Below are 18,865 nucleotides of genomic sequence, written 5' to 3'. Positions count from 1 at the left end.
ATTTTGTCTCTCATAGTTGAGGTATACCTATGATGAAAATTACAGGCCTCTCTCATCTTTTTAAGTGGGAGAACTTGCACAATTGGTGGCTGACTAAATACTTTTTTTCCCCACTGTATATATATATATATATAATTAACTGCCCTGCAACAGAGTTTATGAAATTAATATATGCAAAACTGTTACAAAATTGGAATTGTCATAGACTTGGCCTTGGAAGAGTTAGATTCCTAGAAACTTCTGGATTTGTCTGCAAATGAAAACTTCATATTGATCTTCCATCTGAATATTTAGGGTACATATGGTAGTTACAGCCCCATGACTGCTGAGTGTACAAAGTGTACCTTTTAAAAGGTTAGGACACAAACACAGGCCTTCTCATAAAGATCACATTTAGAAGACACTCAACCAAACCATTTCTGATGCTATTGTTCACTCCCAAACAACCACATAAATCAAGCTTAACATACCAAGCAACATGAGGGATTGTGAGGATAATTTCCACCTCCCATTTACACATGATAAAAGAGATTTCCTGTTGTTTTAACTTCCCTTTCAATATCTCTTTCCCTTAAATTTCTTATATCAGCCAATTCAAACTATAACTCATGTTCTTGGCAAAATATACATCGAGACATTTCTTTCTCAGTTTATTGGCTCTGCTTGCATCGAGGACCTAAATAATATTGAAGAATTACTCATTGCACAGGGGTAAGAAAGCAAGCATGCTACCAATGAGGTAATGCTCGCATGGATTGTCGAGCTGCTGAACTCTGCCACCCAGGCTGCTGGAAATTAAAACGTTTTCTGTGACAACATGAATGAGAGAGACACTGCAGTTCTGTACTCAACTCCCCTGCAAAAACTCTTAGGAACTACATTGGAGGTTGTTGGGTGTGAATACCAGTTACCAAGGAGACAAGTGTATACTAAGAATAATATCGAACGCTTTAAGGAGTCTTCTTACCTTCCAAATGTTTTATTGCTTTCAATTTGTTAGGTTCTTTATGTCCACAAATTGTCAAATTATGAAAAAGTCATCTATACTGTTGTAAAAATGCTAACTGTAACTTGGTTTAACTGTAACTTTTCTTACCACATTTGTTAAATAAATAAATAGTTTAACATTGAATTACATGTGATTTTACTGTACAATACTGCCACAGTTTTTGGAAGTAAAAACTATGAATTACCATATAGTTTAAATGGTAAACATTAAATAGTCTGTGTGAAAAGTTATGCATCATTATATTTAATTTAAATTTTTTAAATATTTGTTTCTTCTTAGTTTTGTTGTACATAATAGAATGTAGAGTATTTCACGTTACATTTTCTGTTATTTAGTTAAAGTTTATTGCATTATTTTAGTACCGTGTGTTACCCTGATGGTGTTTTGTCATTGTTTGTATGACCCTGCATGAGTATTAAATATATGAATATACTGAATATATGAGTATTGGCTATGTTTTATGAACAACCCATTTATGATCAACTCTGATTCAACATGTGGTATTTTTTATTGTACCACCTGTATTATAATGGTGGCTATTAGTACATTTTAAAGTACAAAGGAGATTTCGGTAGTTCAAATAGATTGTTCTACTAACATTAAGTCACTTAATAAAATATACAGCTGTAAAAGTTGTAAAATATACAGACACCAATATGCCATCCTGTAATACTGGAAACACTGCCACAGTAATTTTACAGGGAATTTCTGGCAACCACAGCTGTCAGTTTTTATAATAAACTTAACAGGATATTTTTTGTGTATAGATCAAACATATATGAAAAACTGTAGTTTTGCAATAACAGTTAGAAAAGGGTGTTGAATTGAATGCATGATAAATACAATTCTCAATGTGATAATTGTCCCGATAAATTAAACAGTCCGGGCAACACAACAAGTAAAACTGATCTGGATAATAACAATGCACTCACATCCCTCTGTGCCAATACACTACCCTTATTTTTACAAACAAGCAGTTAATTCGTGGAGTTATAGTTGTCCTGATTTGATAATTACAGTCCGCAGAACAAACAGCCTTTAGAAATGTTTGCTTAGTCATTCAGGCAACACAGCGACAGCGTTTAAAATCTCTTAAGAAACACTGCCCCCTAGTGATAAAAAGAACAGCTAATCGTGAGCAGAGAATGTCTGCAGAGGCTAACTGTCAATAACCATGACTAAACGCATTTTTTCGTACGAGATCGTAAATCTCAGTAGACTAATGTAACACTAATTTTGTTCAGAGATTCATGATTAATACCAAAGTTAGCGGAGCAAGCCCTCCCGCCCATAAACAACACAGACCTCACAGTGTGTGGTCTGGCCCACAGTTATCACCCCACACAGACAAAGTTGTGTTTTACGGTGTTGCTTTGACATTTGTGATGGAACTTGATCTGGTTGCAGAAGAGTTTAACTGAAACCATACATTTTTAATTAAGAGATGTCATCTAATTTGTTGAGCAAGAGCAATAAATTTATGTGGGACTGATTGTATGTGGTAGTGACTTTTTTTTTTATCCTTATCGTTTAAACTGGAAGAATGTGTGACTGATGAATAAGTGATTGACACTGAATACACATTTATTTATAAAGTTGTTTAAAAAATTGATTCATTTTCATGTTTCAAAATTGTTTCATGTTTTCAAAATGTCCAGTTTGGTTATGCAAATGTTAAGGAGACATTTATTCACATTCTATCATTATGCAAACATTATGGGAACCTTTGAATGTTCTCTGAACATTCTGAAACAAGTAGTAATATTTAAAAAAAAATAATAAAGGTTTTGAGAAAAATTCCATGAACCTTTTTGATACGTTTTGAGAAAATTATTGAAGACCAGATAACTTTAAACAAACATTCTATTAACATTACTGAAAGAACATTTGTTCATAACTTTAAGAATAAGTTCTAAAACATTCCCTTTTAGCTGGGAAGGTGACTATGATCTCTACCACACCTCCTGCAAATGATTTAGCCAAAATGCAGCCTCTACAAAAGCCAAGCCATGCAATCCAGGTCACCCAGAGGTGCCAAAAATGTCAAAAACATACAATACAGAACAGAAGCTTCACACACAAAAGCATTTCCATGGGAGCCAGAGTGAAATTCTCTCACATTTTCAGAAACAGTAGGAGGGAAGGAGAAAATAAATAGGCAAACCAACAAGTTCATGTTTTCAAAATGTCCAGTTTGGTTATGCAAATGTTAAGGAGACATTTATTCACATTCTATCATTATGCAAACATTATGGGAACCTTTGAATGTTCTCTGAACATTCTGAAACAAGTAGTAATATTTAAAAAAAAATAATAAAGGTTTTGAGAAAAATTCCATGAACCTTTTTGATACGTTTTGAGAAAATTATTGAAGACCAGATAACTTTAAACAAACATTCTATTAACATTACTGAAAGAACATTTGTTCATAACTTTAAGAATAAGTTCTAAAACATTCCCTTTTAGCTGGGAAGGTGACTATGATCTCTACCACACCTCCTGCAAATGATTTAGCCAAAATGCAGCCTCTACAAAAGCCAAGCCATGCAATCCAGGTCACCCAGAGGTGCCAAAAATGTCAAAAACATACAATACAGAACAGAAGCTTCACACACAAAAGCATTTCCATGGGAGCCAGAGTGAAATTCTCTCACATTTTCAGAAACAGTAGGAGGGAAGGAGAAAATAAATAGGCAAACCAACAAGAACGCAGAAAGAGCAGTATTTAAGAGCCAAAAAATGATGCAAAGAACGATGGAGGTTGATTGGACAGATGGCCATATAAATAAAAGGATGAAAAATACACATTCTGTGTGTATGTGTGTGTGTGTGTGTGTGTGTGTGTGTGTGTGTGTATCTTATGAGAGGAAAGGGATTTGAAGGTAATATACCTAGGCATGTCCGAATCAAGAAACTGTCTGGAAAAACACAAAACAACATTCTGTTAGTGGACTAGAGAAATATCAGAAAAACTTGTGTGGAGGCCCAGCAGCTTGTTTCCAATTATTTGACTTGTTATTTGAATATAATGTGGCTCTCAAGGCCTCTGCACAGCTCTCCTGTCACATTTTTGTCCTTGTTCCTTTGCATTGGTGCATGAATCCAGCTCTGATACATGGTTTTATAGGTAGTGTGAACTATCGAGTGAAGACTTGTGGTTAAATTGCAGGAGAGGAGGTCACTGCTGCTTGCAACGGAAGGTTTGAATGACTCTTTTATGGGGTTTTGTTTCAGTGGGGTTCAGGTGGACAAATCTGATCATATATCTAAAAGATGTTTGCAAAGTCTGGATGCTGATATATGATGCCCATCTAAGGTAAAGTCCTAGTAATGCATTGCAGATGACAAAATGCTTTGTTTGGCTACCAGCATAACATGACATGACAGAAACGTGGCCCTTTGTTTACAGTAACTATCATGATGAGAGAATGTTAATGATGGATCTGATTAGTAAAGTGTTAATAAATTAGCTTCTAGTGATTTTAAACCGTAAACATTCTTCTGAAATAAGTCTTCACATGCAGATCAGAACTACGTGATGGTGACTAGCAGAGATGCCAAGAACTCGATCCACTGTGTGGTTCAATGAGCGGGTAGTTGAGTCTGAGCAATGGAGTGTGGACAGAGCGAATGGAATGAACAGATGAGAATGGACACAAATGCAGACCAGCATCAGATGGGAAGACTTGCACAGCCAGCAAGGAGGTGAACTAGAGAACCATTTCCCTGCCTTTCTGAAAATAGTGAATTAATATGTTCAGATTGTTGGTTCAATAAAGTGTGACCTCCTTCATCAAGGATAATAAAACCACATTGTGTCTTACGCGCAGTGGGAGAGGAAATGATTATTATAAGTTTTATAAAACAGAAAAAAAGCAGCTGCATGGATTAGTCTGTCAATCAAGCGATGCGTTAAAAACATCCTGACCCCCTGTGGTTATGTAATGCTGCAATGTTGCATTAAGATATTTTAAGCATCAAGGCTTATTATATCTGTGTACCATCACTCTCAGAAATAAAGATACCAATGCTTTTCAAAAGGTACACCTTTGTACCTAAAAGGTCCATATTGGTACCTTAAAGGTACATACTGTATTACTACCCTAAAGTGTGCATATTATCTAAAAGGTACAAAAGTGTACCTTTTGAAAAGGTACTGCCCCAGTGACAGGTTTTGTACCTTTTTTTCCTGAGAGTGCATAAATCAGTGTGAAAATTAAATGAGAGAGTCAAATTTTTGTACAATTCTTTGGAAGCAAAATCTGTTGAGATTCGTTTTTTTTGCACAGAACAAGTTGTTGTTTGTAGCTACGACCATAGCTAGCCAAATGCTAACCATTTAGTTTTCAGTAACCTACAATCTCATTATCAACTTTTTAGATAGAAAATTGATAATCTAAGAAAAAAGTGTAAATCTAAAAAAAATAACAGCAACTGTTCAGGTTAGGTATTTATACTGATCCTATAACGACAAGAGCTCAAATAAAAGCTAATGAAACATGTAATATGTCAAATTAATTACGCTATCATTCAAAAATAATTTTTTTTCCAGTTTATTTACACTACTATTAAAAAATGCATATATATATTTTTAACAAGGATGTATCAATATTAACAGTAAAGACATTTATAATGTCACAAAAGATTTCGATTTCAAATAAATGCTGTTCTTTTAAACTGTCCTAGAAAAGAACTAACACCAAGACACAAGACTGGAGTAATGGCCACTGAAAATTCAGCTTTGACATATATTAAAATAGAAAACAGTTATTTTAATAAATTAATTAAAATAATACTCCACAATGTTTGTTTTGATCAAATAATTCAGCTATGTTAAGCATAAGAGACATCTTTAAAAAACATTTCAAAAATTGTATGGAACCTTCTAAATGGTACTTTTGAATGGTAGTGTAGTTTTAAGATCCCCTAACCTCTTGTTTTGACTTTTTGGGGGGTTATTTTTGGTTCCCTTTTAACTGGAAAATCAGACTCTCCCAAACCCCATGTAATGTGCACCCTCTTGTGAATCTTAAAAGCCTCAATATGGCAATACTAGGATGTGCCAGTTGTCAGCCACCACAACCATGCAGCAAGTTATGGTATGTTTGTGCAACGGAACATAAAAGTGTGAATATACTTCTTGTCTTTATCTAAGGCTGGCACTGTGACTGTGCTGCTTGATTCTGAATCACTCCTTTGAGGCAGGCCTTTAAGAGCTGTTTTGAAGGTTTGGTTCACTGACTCATTGCTATTTGGCAAAAACTCATCGCTTTAAAGTTGTGCAGAGAACTGTTTGTCACAGGCTTGGCTCCAGCTCTCAGATCATGAGCCAAGGCTGAGGAGAGAGTTGTATTAAGTACAGCAATCACTAAAATGGAGACCTGGTTTTAAAAAGAGTGCAGTGGGAAACAGCCAAAGTGAAGAAAATCTGCTACCGAGTGTGGAGAATAAAGGCTTCATGACAGAAGAATAAAACTCCCTTATGGAAGTGTTCTTGAATATAAAATGACAAGCATATTTTTTCAAGATCTTGTGTTTAGTGTTAAAGTCACATGAGAATTTGTAAACTGCCAAACTGGTCTTCTGATGTCTTGACATACTTATTAGGGTTGGGAACGTACCTGTCATCTTGTGCGGGTCGGATGTATCCTGCAGACAGTATGTTGAGAGAGAGAATATTGGGGTCGATGATTGTCTCATCTGCTTCAGGCGTGTTCCGGATGCGCCCTGTCAAACACAAAATACGTCCCATTTGTTGAATATCATACAATTTCGCTCTGGTTTGCGCATAAGCTTTTAATTTTGAGCCCAAACTCACCTACAACCAGCTCTCGCACTTCCTTCCACTGTGTGTGTGTGTGTGTGTGTGTGTGTGTGTGTGTATCTTATGAGAGGAAAGGGATTTGAAGGTAATATACCTAGGAATGTCCGAATCAAGAAACTGTCTGGAAAAACACAAGACAACATTCTGTTAGTGGACTAAAAAAAATATTAGAATCAGAAGGTGTGGAGGCCCAGAAGCTTGTTTCCAATTATTTGACTTGTTGTTTGAATATAATTTGGCTGTCAAGGCCTCTGCACAACTCTCCTGTCACATATTTGTCCTTGTTCCTTTGCATTGGTGCATGAATCCAGCTCTGATACATGGTTTTATAGGTAGTGTGAACTATCGAGTGAAGACTTGTGGTTAAATTGCAGGAGAGGAGGTCACTGCTGCTTGCAACGGAAGGTTTGAATGACTCTTTTATGGGGTTTTGTTTCAGTGGGGTTCAGGTGGACAAATCTGATCATATATCTAAAAGATGTTTGCAAAGTCTGGATGCTGATATATGATGCCTATCTAAGGTGAAGTCCTAGTAATACATTGCAGATGACAAAATGCTTTGTTTGGCTGCTACAGCATAACGTGACATGAGAAACGTGGCCTTTTGTTTACAATAACTAACATGATTAGAGAAAGTTAATGATGGAGTTGATTAGTAAAGTGTTCATAAATGAGCTTCTAGTGATTTTAAATGGTAAACATTCTTCTGAAATAAATCTTCACATGTAAATCAGAGCTACGTGATGGTGACTAGCAAAGATGCCAAGAACTCGATCCACTGTGTTGTTCAGTGAGCAGGTAGTTGAGTCTGAGCAATGGAGTGTGGACAGAGCGAATGGAATGAACAGATGAGAATGGACACAAATGCAGACCAGCATCAGATGGGAAGACTTGCACAGCCAGCAAGGAGGTGAACTAGAGAACCATTTCCCTGCCTTTCTGAAAATAGTGAATTAATATGTTCAGATTGTTGGTTCAATAAAGTGTGACCTCCTTCATCAAGGATAATAAAACCACATTGTGTCTTACGCGCAGTGGGAGAGGAAATGATTATTATAAGTTTTATAAAACAGAAAAAAAGCAGCTGCATGGATTAGTCTGTCAATCAAGCGATGCGTTAAAAACATCCTGACCCCCTGTGGTTATGTAATGCTGCAATGTTGCATTAAGATATTTTAAGCATCAAGGCTTATTATATCTGTGTACGATCACTCTCAGAAATAAAGATACCAATGCTTTTCAAAAGGTACACCTTTGTACCTAAAAGGTCCATATTGGTACCTTAAAGGTACATACTGTATTACTACCCTAAAGTGTGCATATTATCTAAAAGGTACAAAAGTGTACCTTTTGAAAAGGTACTGCCCCAGTGACAGGTTTTGTACCTTTTTTTCCTGAGAGTGCATAAATCAGTGTGAAAATTAAATGAGAGAGTCAAATTTTTGTACAATTCTTTGGAAGCAAAATCTGTTGAGATTCGTTTTTTTTGCACAGAACAAGTTGTTGTTTGTAGCTACGACCATAGCTAGCCAAATGCTAACCATTTAGTTTTCAGTAACCTACAATCTCATTATCAACTTTTTAGATAGAAAATTGATAATCTAAGAAAAAAGTGTAAATCTAAAAAAAATAACAGCAACTGTTCAGGTTAGGTATTTATACTGATCCTATAACGACAAGAGCTCAAATAAAAGCTAATGAAACATGTAATATGTCAAATTAATTACGCTATCATTCAAAAATAATGAGAGAGAGAATATTGGGGTCGATGATTGTCTCATCTGCTTCAGGCGTGTTCCGGATGCGCCCTGTCAAACACAAAATACGTCCCATTTGTTGAATATCATACAATTTCGCTCTGGTTTGCGCATAAGCTTTTAATTTTGAGCCCAAACTCACCTACAACCAGCTCTCGCACTTCCTTCCACTCGATATCTCGTCCTGACTCATGTACTATGGTGACTGTGACTCTCCTTTGGATGCCCTATTATGTAAATGTTGAATTATTGGTTACACTTTACTTGAAGGGGTGTGCATAAGACTGACATGACACCTTCATAATCATGACATGACACATGTCATGAATATGAAGGAGGTTTTATGCATGTTTATGACAACTGTCATTAAGTGTCATTCGCTCAGTTATGTAATTTTTAATGCAAAGATGACATTGTTTGAGATGTCTTTGTTATGGGCTATGGTTAGGGGTAAGGGTAGGGGTAGGGTTAGGTTAGGGTTAGGTCAAATAATGTCATATTTGCATTAAAAATGACATAACTGAGCGAATGACACTTGATTACGTGATAATTTTGTACTCTAATGTTAAAACAAAAAAACAGTATGGGACAAGGGACAGGGAAATGGATAGAAAAGAGGGGGGAAAAAGAGTACCTGATGTAACATGAATGTGCCATGGCATGGCATGCCTACCCGGTGGTCCACTACGGCTGGGATATAGCTGGAAGGGAGAGATGCATGTCAAATACTGTACAATAACCAGCACTGTCACAGTTTCCTGAACATAGAAACTGTACACAACATGTACAAGGATTTACAAAACCAATAGATTTAATATTATAATTATTTATTTAATAATATGTATATTTAAAAAAAAATTAACTATTATATGATATTTATTTATTATTAATTAAATGGTATGTAAAAAAACTGATCTTTCTTATATATAACTGTTTTCATATAAGGTACCATATGACAAATTTATTCAATCACCTTTACAAGCCCCAGTAAATGACACTTAATGACAGTTGTCATAAACATGCATAAAACCTCCTTCATATTCATGACATGTGTCATGTCATGATTATGAAGGTGTCATGTCAGTCTTATGCACACCCCTTCAAGTAAAGTGTTACCTTATTATTTTATGTTATTACGTGATAATTTTGTACTCTAATGTTAAAACAAAAAAACAGTATGGGACAAGGGACAGGGAAATGGATAGAAAAGAGGGGGGAAAAAGAGTACCTGATGTAACATGAATGTGCCATGGCATGGCATGCCTACCCGGTGGTCCACTACGGCTGGGATATAGCTGGAAGGGAGAGATGCATGTCAAATACTGTACAATAACCAGCACTGTCACAGTTTCCTGAACATAGAAACTGTACACAACATGTACAAGGATTTACAAAACCAATAGATTTAATATTATAATTATTTATTTAATAATATGTATATTTAAAAAAAAATTAACTATTATATGATATTTATTTATTATTAATTAAATGGTATGTAAAAAAACTGATCTTTCTTATATATAACTGTTTTCATATAAGGTACCATATGACAAATTTATTCAATCACCTTTACAAGCCCCAGTGATCGATTTTACAATATATTCTATTCAGACGGCACTTTATTTTGATTGTCCATTTTAGATATTCTACTAACTATAAGTAACTTTGTAACTACATGTCAACTAATTATTAACTACATGTCTACTAACTCTCAGAGTAGACTGTTAGTATAGGTTTAGGGTTAGTAGAATAAGTTGACATATGCTTGCAAAGTTTCTTATAGTCAGTATGTTGTATGTTGTGGACCCATCAAAATAAAGTGTTAGCAGAAATTAAATGGTATGTAAAAAAACTGATCTTTCTTATATATAACTGTTTTCATATAAGGTACCATATGACAAATTTATTCAATCACCTTTACAAGCCCCAGTAATCGATTTTACAATATATTCTATTCAGACGGCACTTTATTTTGATTGTCCATTTTAGATATTCTACTAACTATAAGTAACTTTGTAACTACATGTCAACTAATTCTTAACTACATGTCTACTAACTCTCAGAGTAGACTGTTAGTTTAGGTTTAGGGTTAGTAGAATAAGTTGACATATGCTTGCAAAGTTTCTTATAGTCAGTATGTTGTATGTTGTGGACCCATCAAAATAAAGTGTTAGCAGATATTAAGCAGACAGTCTACTAATACTTTAATGACTGCTAGTTGACATGTAGTTGCAAAGTTACTTACTGTTAGTAGAATGTCTAAAGTGGACTATTGAAATAAAGTGTCACCATTTAAAGTGAAAAGGTCCACAGTAATACAAGACACTTACTCTCCATTGGCCTCTAGCTCACAGATTTCAAAGAAGACCATCAGGTCGTATTTACAGTGGCACGGTCCTGCCGTGGGTCGTGTGAGAGCTGTCAGTTTAGTGGCAGGTACTACACAGAAAACAGAGAAAGACAGCGAGAAAGAGAGTTGAATCAATATTGAGTTCATCATAGACCAAAGGATATAATAATTTAATGGAAGATGAGAGGGATACTAGAGTTCCACAGGAGAGAGGAAGATATGGATTACAGTATAAGAGGAGAAATAGACCATAGTTAGAGAGGAGCAGGAGTGGGAGATCAGGGGTCCGATGTAAAGGCACACTGCTGTTAAGATGAATAAAGTCATGTGAATGTCAGTGATCCCTGAACGTCTGCTCATGCCGAGCAGAATTATTAAAGAATAGTTCACCACAAATAAAAAGTTTCTTCGTTGGAACATAAAAAGTGAATTTCTGAAGAATATTCTGGCCACTTTTTTTTCTCCATGTAATGTAAATTAACAAGGACTAGGGCTGTCAAACACCAAAATGACAAAAAAGCACCATAAAGGTAATACTGTATCATGAAAGTTATTCATATTACGCACGCGCTATATTATAAGTTCTATGAATTCATATGATAGCTATATATTGAGTAAGTGAGTTGAAACAGAAAACCAGATTTGTTTGATTTATAAACAAATCTTTCAGATTTTGTCAACTAGACACAAGATATAAAATTAATTGAAAGAAATCAAACTTCTCTACTTCTTTCATGTGCTTGCATTAACAAGATGTCAAGATACTGCAGCTTCAGAAGTTTTATGTGCTTTTTTGGAGTCATCTGACAGTCCCAGTCCACATTAATTTACGATATATGGAAAAAAAATTATCAAAACTTTTTATGAAGGTGAGTAAATTATGACAGAATATTCGATTGAGGATGAACTATTCCTTTAACTCACACTTAACTAATATACTTATGAATAATATTTATAAGCCCTTTTTTCATTTTTGTCTCTTTATATAAGACAAACCAGTGAATATGATCCGTTCAAGAGACATAAATAAAATATATATAAAATTGGCTGTTATAAAAAATAACAGCCAATAACCTATAATGACCCAAAAGGAATAACACAGAGGTTTAGGGACCACTGCATCATCAAGCACAGTTTCAAGTGACAGAACAACCAGTTTTACTCATGCACTGATACATTCTTATTCCAGTACTATTCATCAGTTTATTTCTGGGGAATGATGTCAGAGAAAAAGGCTAGAATTGTCCATCTGCTTGATGAGGTTTGTATGGAGAGGCTGAGGGAGAGAAAAAGACAGACACCCACACACAGTATTAACAGGCCGAAACACAGTCCATGGAACAAAGAGTCCTTCAGTCTGTCAATGCAGAGAGTTTGTGTGACTCCCAGTGAAATGGGGAAAATGAGTGGACACTTTGTCTAAACATCACCTATTTTTCTATTTAAGACATTCCAAGAAAAAGTATATTTTGGAATAATTTACAATTATGGTCAAAACTTTGGAATAATTAAGTTCTTCCAGATTGTCTCTTATACTTACCCAAGGCTGTATTTATTTGATAATACTGTTATAATTTAAGTAACTGTTTTCTATTTTAATATATTTTAAAATGTAATTTATTCTTGGGACGACAAAGCTGAATTTTCAGCAGCCATTACTCCAGTCTTCAGTGTAACGTGATCATTCAGAAATGATTCTAATATGCTGATTTGGTGTTCAAGAAATAATATCTTTTCAATGTTAAAAAAAGTTGTGCTGCTTAATATTTTTATGAAAACTGAGAAACATTTCCATTCAAAAGTTCCGGGTAAGTATAGAAAAAAGACAAAAAAAACATATCAAGGACGCAGTAAATTGATCAAATGTGACAATAAAGACATTTATAATATTACTAAAGATGTCTATTTCAAATAAATGCTGTGCTTTTGAACTTTCTATTCATCAAAAAATTATGAAAAAAGTACCACTGTTTCCATACAAATATATAGCAGCACAAACATTTCCCACATGATAATAAGAAATGTTTCTTAATCACCAAATTGTGTATATTATATTATATTATATTATATTATATTATATTATATATGCATTAGACAGACCAGAGGTTCAGTTTCAGGGACATCCTTTGGCCTTAGGCACTCAGAACCATTACAGACCCGGCTTCTGTGCTTTTATTACTGAACAGATAGACAAGGGCGGGGCCGGCAGAATGGCTTGCTCCTCCCCCTCAAGGAGGTAGGAAACAGCCAAGCCTGCTGCACTGAGGGCGTGGGTTGACAGCGAGTCCACCAGAGCCCCATTGAAGACCTCTGGCAGCAGGTAGCGAATCAGCTCCAAGTTCTTCTCCCGATCAGGAGGGGTGTCATTATCTGCGGCTACACCCACCACCAACAACATAAAGACTGTGACATGGGCACATGGACCCAAAACAGCAACATAAAACAGGCAACATAAAGGACGAAGCCAAGAATATGTGCTAAACAGCTTCAGCCTCAATGTAATTTGGCAGGAGACACTGAAGGGGTCATCAGATGCAAAATTCACTTTTACATGGTGTTTGAACATAAATGTGTGTTGGCTTGGCAGTGTGTACACAACCACCAAATAGTGATAAGAATGCAGTAGATTTAGTAGATTGTGTTTAACACACACAAGAGTGATGATCAGGTGAACACAAAGAAGTATAGAAATTCTACATTGATTTGAAAAAAAATGCACTGGCATCGGATCGGATCGGAATCGACCGATACTCAGAATTTTTGGTATTGATCGCTTCTGAAAAAATGGTATCGTTGCATCCCTACTTTTTATGAAGACCCTGAAGAATCATACCAACTTGTGGAAAATGAGCATCTGATGTCCCATTTAGAGAACAAATAGCATTTTTTAAAAACATGCAATGGCCTATGAAGTGAAAAGGAGGGGCTTCTATGTTAATGGTCATAAAATATGGCCATAAATATTCATTGCCCTCACCTGGTTTGGAAAGAGGCATGACTCTTGGGAACTGTCGTCTGCATGGGCGCAGCGGGCTGAAAAAAATAAAGATCTGGTTGTCATTTCAGTATATTTGATGGATAAATCCAGACATTTGTAGCATGTATTAATCAGAGTTGGAAATAATAAATATAGCCCGGATCTACCTAATGAGATCTTTGCAGAGCAGAGGGAAAGGCTGCTTCTGGTAATGTCCAAACACTTCAAACACGATTGGCTGAGTCTTTATGTACTCTATAAAAGACTTAGTCACTTCCACAGCAATCTGGAAAGTAAGAGAAACAAGTGTTTTACCCTCAGTCTAATAAAATCAGTGTGACATGGAACTGTGTGTTTTAGTGTAAAGCTCACATTTTGCACATGATAGAAGCCAAGTGGTGGACCACGTCCAGTGTTCTTCAACGGCTCTGTGGAAAACGCTTCATCGTGCCTGTGAATAAAACTATAAACGAGAAGTTTAATGAAAGTAAATTAGATACATAACAATGACAAATGTCCGCTAGAGGAAACAGACTTCAGAACAGAACAGAAGCACTAACTTGAACTGGCAGAATATGTCTGCGTATTCTGCGGATATGCTTGATGCCTGCAGCACAGTAACTCTGAATGTAAAGACTTCTCCAATCCTCAAGTGATCCAGAGCGCCGTCCAGTATGCCATCAAGACCAGTTTTGACAGGGCTGTCCAGCTCCTCTGGGTTAGCTATGAAAAGCACATGAATGAAATGATGTCAAGTCAAAGAAATATGAAAACTCCATGGGATAGTCGATATGAGCTGGCATATAAATGCAGACGTCAATAACACAAACATAAAGGTTATGTTTTTTACTTACACAGACTACCATTAATACTTTTATTCAGCAAAAATTTATTAAATTTATAAAAAGAGGCAGTAAAGAGAATAATGTTACAAAAGTTTTTTTTTAATAAATGCTGTTGTTTCTATTCATCCTGGAAAAAAAAACATTTATCATGGTCTCCAAAAAAATATTAAGCTGAAAAAATGTTTTTAAGTGTGATAAGAAATTATTTTTAATAAGAAGTTAAATTACTAAATTACACTGATTTTGGTCAAATAATTGTAGCCTTGGTGAGCATAAAAGACATTTAAAAAAAACAATTCCAAACACAGAATGTTCAATGTTTCTTACATGCACAGGTATTATTGTTGACCTCATCTGCTGACAGTCCCATCTCTGCATTTTGGCCCTCACCCTCCACAATTCGCAGCTCTTCCTGAGAGACAGCAGCACGTGAAAGACCAGAAGGACAGGACTCTGACTGGAACTGCTCAACAGGAAAGAGAAACACTTGAAGTAAGACAAGATCAGCATAGCTGGTCACAAGTGTACGTTGTTGTTATGGTTCTCACACTTTTGACCTATGAATTTACATGCTTTTTCCATGACTTTACTATAATTGAATAATTTTGAGAAAACATTTTTTTTATTGAAAATTCACTAAAATGAACTAGCATTACTAAAAAAGTTCATATTGGCTATACAAATTTCCAAGACTTTTTAATATTTCATTAATTTCAATTACTGGAAATAACACTTTTAAAATCTCTGATGTTTCCAAGTTTTATAGGACCATAGGAACTGTGTTGTGTTCTGAATGCTGGGTCTCAGCATCTTCAAAATGCTACTATCATACTGGTCAACCAGCTTGACAAGAAAGACCATTAAAGCCAGTAAAAAGCAGCCTGGACTAGCACTGAAATTTAAACTGGTCTTTTCAGCTTGGTCTACCCTTTCTGTGAAACTGCTTCATTATAAGTGTTAAAATGGTAATACCTTCTCAAACTGCTGGTCTTCAAAAGAAATCTTGGCAGTGCCTGACTGCCGGACGCCAGAGCCATAGTCTGGTGCCTCTTCATCGGCTGGAGGAAAAACCAGAGCACCTTCACATCACTTCCTCACGAAGTCACACACAGTTTGCCCTTCATACTGTACACACATATCCCTCTGGTCTAAACACATCCTCTAACACCAAATAAAATTCTGTTCCCTTAAACTAAAGATGCATCTACCAATATTAAAGTTTTTTTAATTTTTTTATTTATTGAATATTTAATAATGCATGCTAATTTCTCCTGATTTTACATTTACATTATTACTATCATCACACTTGAAATTAATCTTTAAAAACACCATTCATTTAAAATGATTCAACATTTTGATACTAGACAATCAAATTATACATTGAAATATGTGTCCCTCTACTCACCAGTAGGTTCTGCAAGACACTTGCAGTCCTAATCTTACCTGATATTGCTTGTATAGCTACTCTGAGGAAACCTTTGACCTCTCCCTTCTCATTAACTATGGCAACCCGATGGACCAAGGGCACAGGATAGAGCAGATTACTCAAATACACAAATGCTCTAAAGGAGAGAGGGAAGAAGAAAATGTGTGTCTAAGGGATCGACTGTGCAGCAAACAGGACAAACACAACATTGAGCAACATACAGACACAAGCAGGCACTGCTGTGATTATTCCTCACAGATCAGGGTACATGATATAAAACAGGAAGGTGTGAGTATTTTTAAGATTTTGGGTAAGTTTAAGGAGCATGGGATTGAAATAAAGATAAACCCCAAAAAATACACATAAAAGAAATCTGAGACCACATTGAAAATTGAGGATTACTTTTCCTTTAAAACGACAAAATAAAGAAAGGTTAAGGATTTTGAAAAATGTAATGTACACTACAGCTAATAGCAAAGTTGTTGTTGTTGTTTTTTAAAGAAATTAATATTTGTATTCAGCAAGGATGCATTCAATTCATTAAAAGTGACATTTATAATGTTACAAAATATTTCAAATAAACACCAAATCAGCATATTAGAATGATTTCTGAAGGATCACGTGACACTGCAGCCTGGACTAACATCTGTTGAAAATTCAGCTTTGCAATCTCAAGAATAAATTACATTTTAAAATGCATTATAGAAATAGAAAACGGTTATTTTTAGTGAAAATATTTTTTTAAATGTAGATTAGATCGTCTCGGTTACTTGTGTAACCCTCGTTCCCTGAAGGAGGGAACGGAGACGTTACGTCAGTCGTGACTGACTAATTGGGATCTCGCCCGAGAGCCCAATCACCTTCGAGTGTAAACTAAACAAGCCAATGACAGTTGGCGTGCGTGTTTCGCCACGCGCACCCCGCCCCGCAGCGCGGGTATAAAAGGAGAGCGCGTGCAAACGCACATCAGTTTTTTCGCTTCGGAGACGAGACTACGCGCCCCGGCCGTACAGCAGTGGTACAGCAACTGTGGCGATGGAACGTAACTTCAGGGAACGAGGGTTACACAAGTAACCGAGACGTTCCCTTTCAGTCAGTCACGTTCTAAGTTATGTCAGTCGTGACTGACGAATTGGGATCTGTATGAAAAATGCCACTATTGCTGACCCCCTCCAGTGCCCTGCGGAAGCCGGCAAGTCCCCCCACACCAGCTGGGGCGGAAGATAGGACAGCGGCTAGGCAGAGGTGACCGCCACTGCTGTTCCATACAGTGGTACACTGGATAACACTGGGAAAGCGTACCCAGCTGGGACGCTACGGCCGTGGAAGAGTACACATGTGGGATCACCCGAAGGGGGAATCACTACACACGGGCACCTAGCCCAGCACAAGGGCTGACCTTGGGCATGCACACGAGTGCTGAGCCTGGAGTCTGGCGCTCCGCTACGCCTGACCGCCGAGGGTGCGGGAGGAACTCCAACAGGGTTCGCCATGGGGAACTCAACTGAGAAGCAGAAAAGTGCACGTATCCGGTCCTTAGATGGGAATGGCGCAGCATGCGTGATCGACACCGAGCAGGTACAGTGTTACTGCCTACCTGAGGCAAGTACACGAGATGACACGGGCTCTACACGGAGATTATAGAATCTCACAAACGTGTTAGGCATAGCCCCTCTAGCTGATGTGATGGTGTTTACTACCGCTGGAGGTAGCCCACCTAGAACCTCCGTGTCCCGTCCAGGGACCACAAGTGGAGCTTCCACAAGTCTGGACGTGGGTGCCAGAGGGTGCCCCCTCTCTGAGAAAGGAGATCCCTCCTCAGAGGAATTTGCCAATCAGGGGCTGTCGCGAGGAGCATTAGTTCAGGGAACCAAGTCCGACCGGGCCAGTATGGTGCTACCAAGAGGACCTGCTCCTCGTCCCCCGGCCCTCCTCCGGGGGAAGGAGTGGTGCGGTCACCATCTCCTGAAGAGCAGGATCCAAGAACTCCGGAGGCCGCAGGAGGGCACCCTAAGCGACGAGGGGCTGCAGCCGGCGGTGGGGCGACAGCCGCAGACCGCCGGGGCAGGATGGGTCTGATGGCAGAACGGGGTGACTGAAACCCGGTATGTGCCGTGTTGCCATGACCATCTCGGGACCCGGTCGTGAAGCCAACGCTGCAGCGGTCTCATATGAAGCAACCTGAGCGGCGTGACAGAGATCGGGGTGTCCAGGAAGCGATGCTTGTCGGCCTCCCTCATATCCGCCAAGGTCAGCCATAGGTGGCGCTCCTTGACCACCAATGTGGACATCGTCTGACCCAGGGCCCGCGCTGTGACTTTCGTCGCCCTAAGCGCGAGGTCCGTCGCAGTGCGCAGTTCCTGCAGCACACCTGGGTCAGCACCACCCTCATGCAACTGCTTCTACGCCTTGGCCTGGTGGACTTGCAGGACGGCCATGGCGTGCAGGCACTGTAAGCCTTAGCCATCACAGAGCGGACGAGAACTTACAGGCCCTGGACGTAAGGCGCGGACTACCCCTCCAGGCGGCAGCGCTTTGCGGACAGAGCTGCATGGAAATAGCGCGCTCGACCGGGGGGGATGTCCACATACCCTTGGGCCGCCCCACCGTCGAGGGTGGTGAGGACGGATGAGGCACCAAGTATGTTTCGGGCAGAAAAAGGTGCCTTCCAAGACTT

At 37.8% G+C, this 18,865-nt stretch overlaps 1 protein-coding gene across 1 annotated transcript in view; it reads right to left on the bottom strand.

The window, feature by feature from the left end:
• Nucleotides 1-18,865, bottom strand: part of LOC107593169 (kinesin-like protein KIF1A) — a 72,564-nt gene that overhangs the window by 9,996 nt on the left and 43,703 nt on the right. Inside the window, exons 26-36 of the mRNA XM_016282785.1 lie at nucleotides 16,206-16,324; nucleotides 15,735-15,820; nucleotides 15,090-15,225; nucleotides 14,478-14,640; nucleotides 14,290-14,380; nucleotides 14,085-14,203; nucleotides 13,918-13,973; nucleotides 10,921-11,029; nucleotides 9,819-9,885; nucleotides 8,733-8,817; nucleotides 6,631-6,736 (exon numbers count right to left, since the gene is read on the bottom strand). Coding sequence (XP_016138271.1) covers nucleotides 6,631-6,736; nucleotides 8,733-8,817; nucleotides 9,819-9,885; nucleotides 10,921-11,029; nucleotides 13,918-13,973; nucleotides 14,085-14,203; nucleotides 14,290-14,380; nucleotides 14,478-14,640; nucleotides 15,090-15,225; nucleotides 15,735-15,820; nucleotides 16,206-16,324 — 1,137 coding nt within the window. The remainder of the gene's footprint in view (nucleotides 1-6,630; nucleotides 6,737-8,732; nucleotides 8,818-9,818; nucleotides 9,886-10,920; nucleotides 11,030-13,917; nucleotides 13,974-14,084; nucleotides 14,204-14,289; nucleotides 14,381-14,477; nucleotides 14,641-15,089; nucleotides 15,226-15,734; nucleotides 15,821-16,205; nucleotides 16,325-18,865) is intronic.

Source organism: Sinocyclocheilus grahami, unplaced genomic scaffold, assembly GCF_001515645.1.
Source record: "Sinocyclocheilus grahami isolate Dianchi unplaced genomic scaffold, SAMN03320097.WGS_v1.1 scaffold166.1, whole genome shotgun sequence".
Taxonomy (NCBI): domain Eukaryota; kingdom Metazoa; phylum Chordata; class Actinopteri; order Cypriniformes; family Cyprinidae; genus Sinocyclocheilus; species Sinocyclocheilus grahami.
The sequence above is the reverse complement of the archived record's forward strand: the minus strand, read 5'-3'. Positions and strand labels throughout refer to the sequence as shown.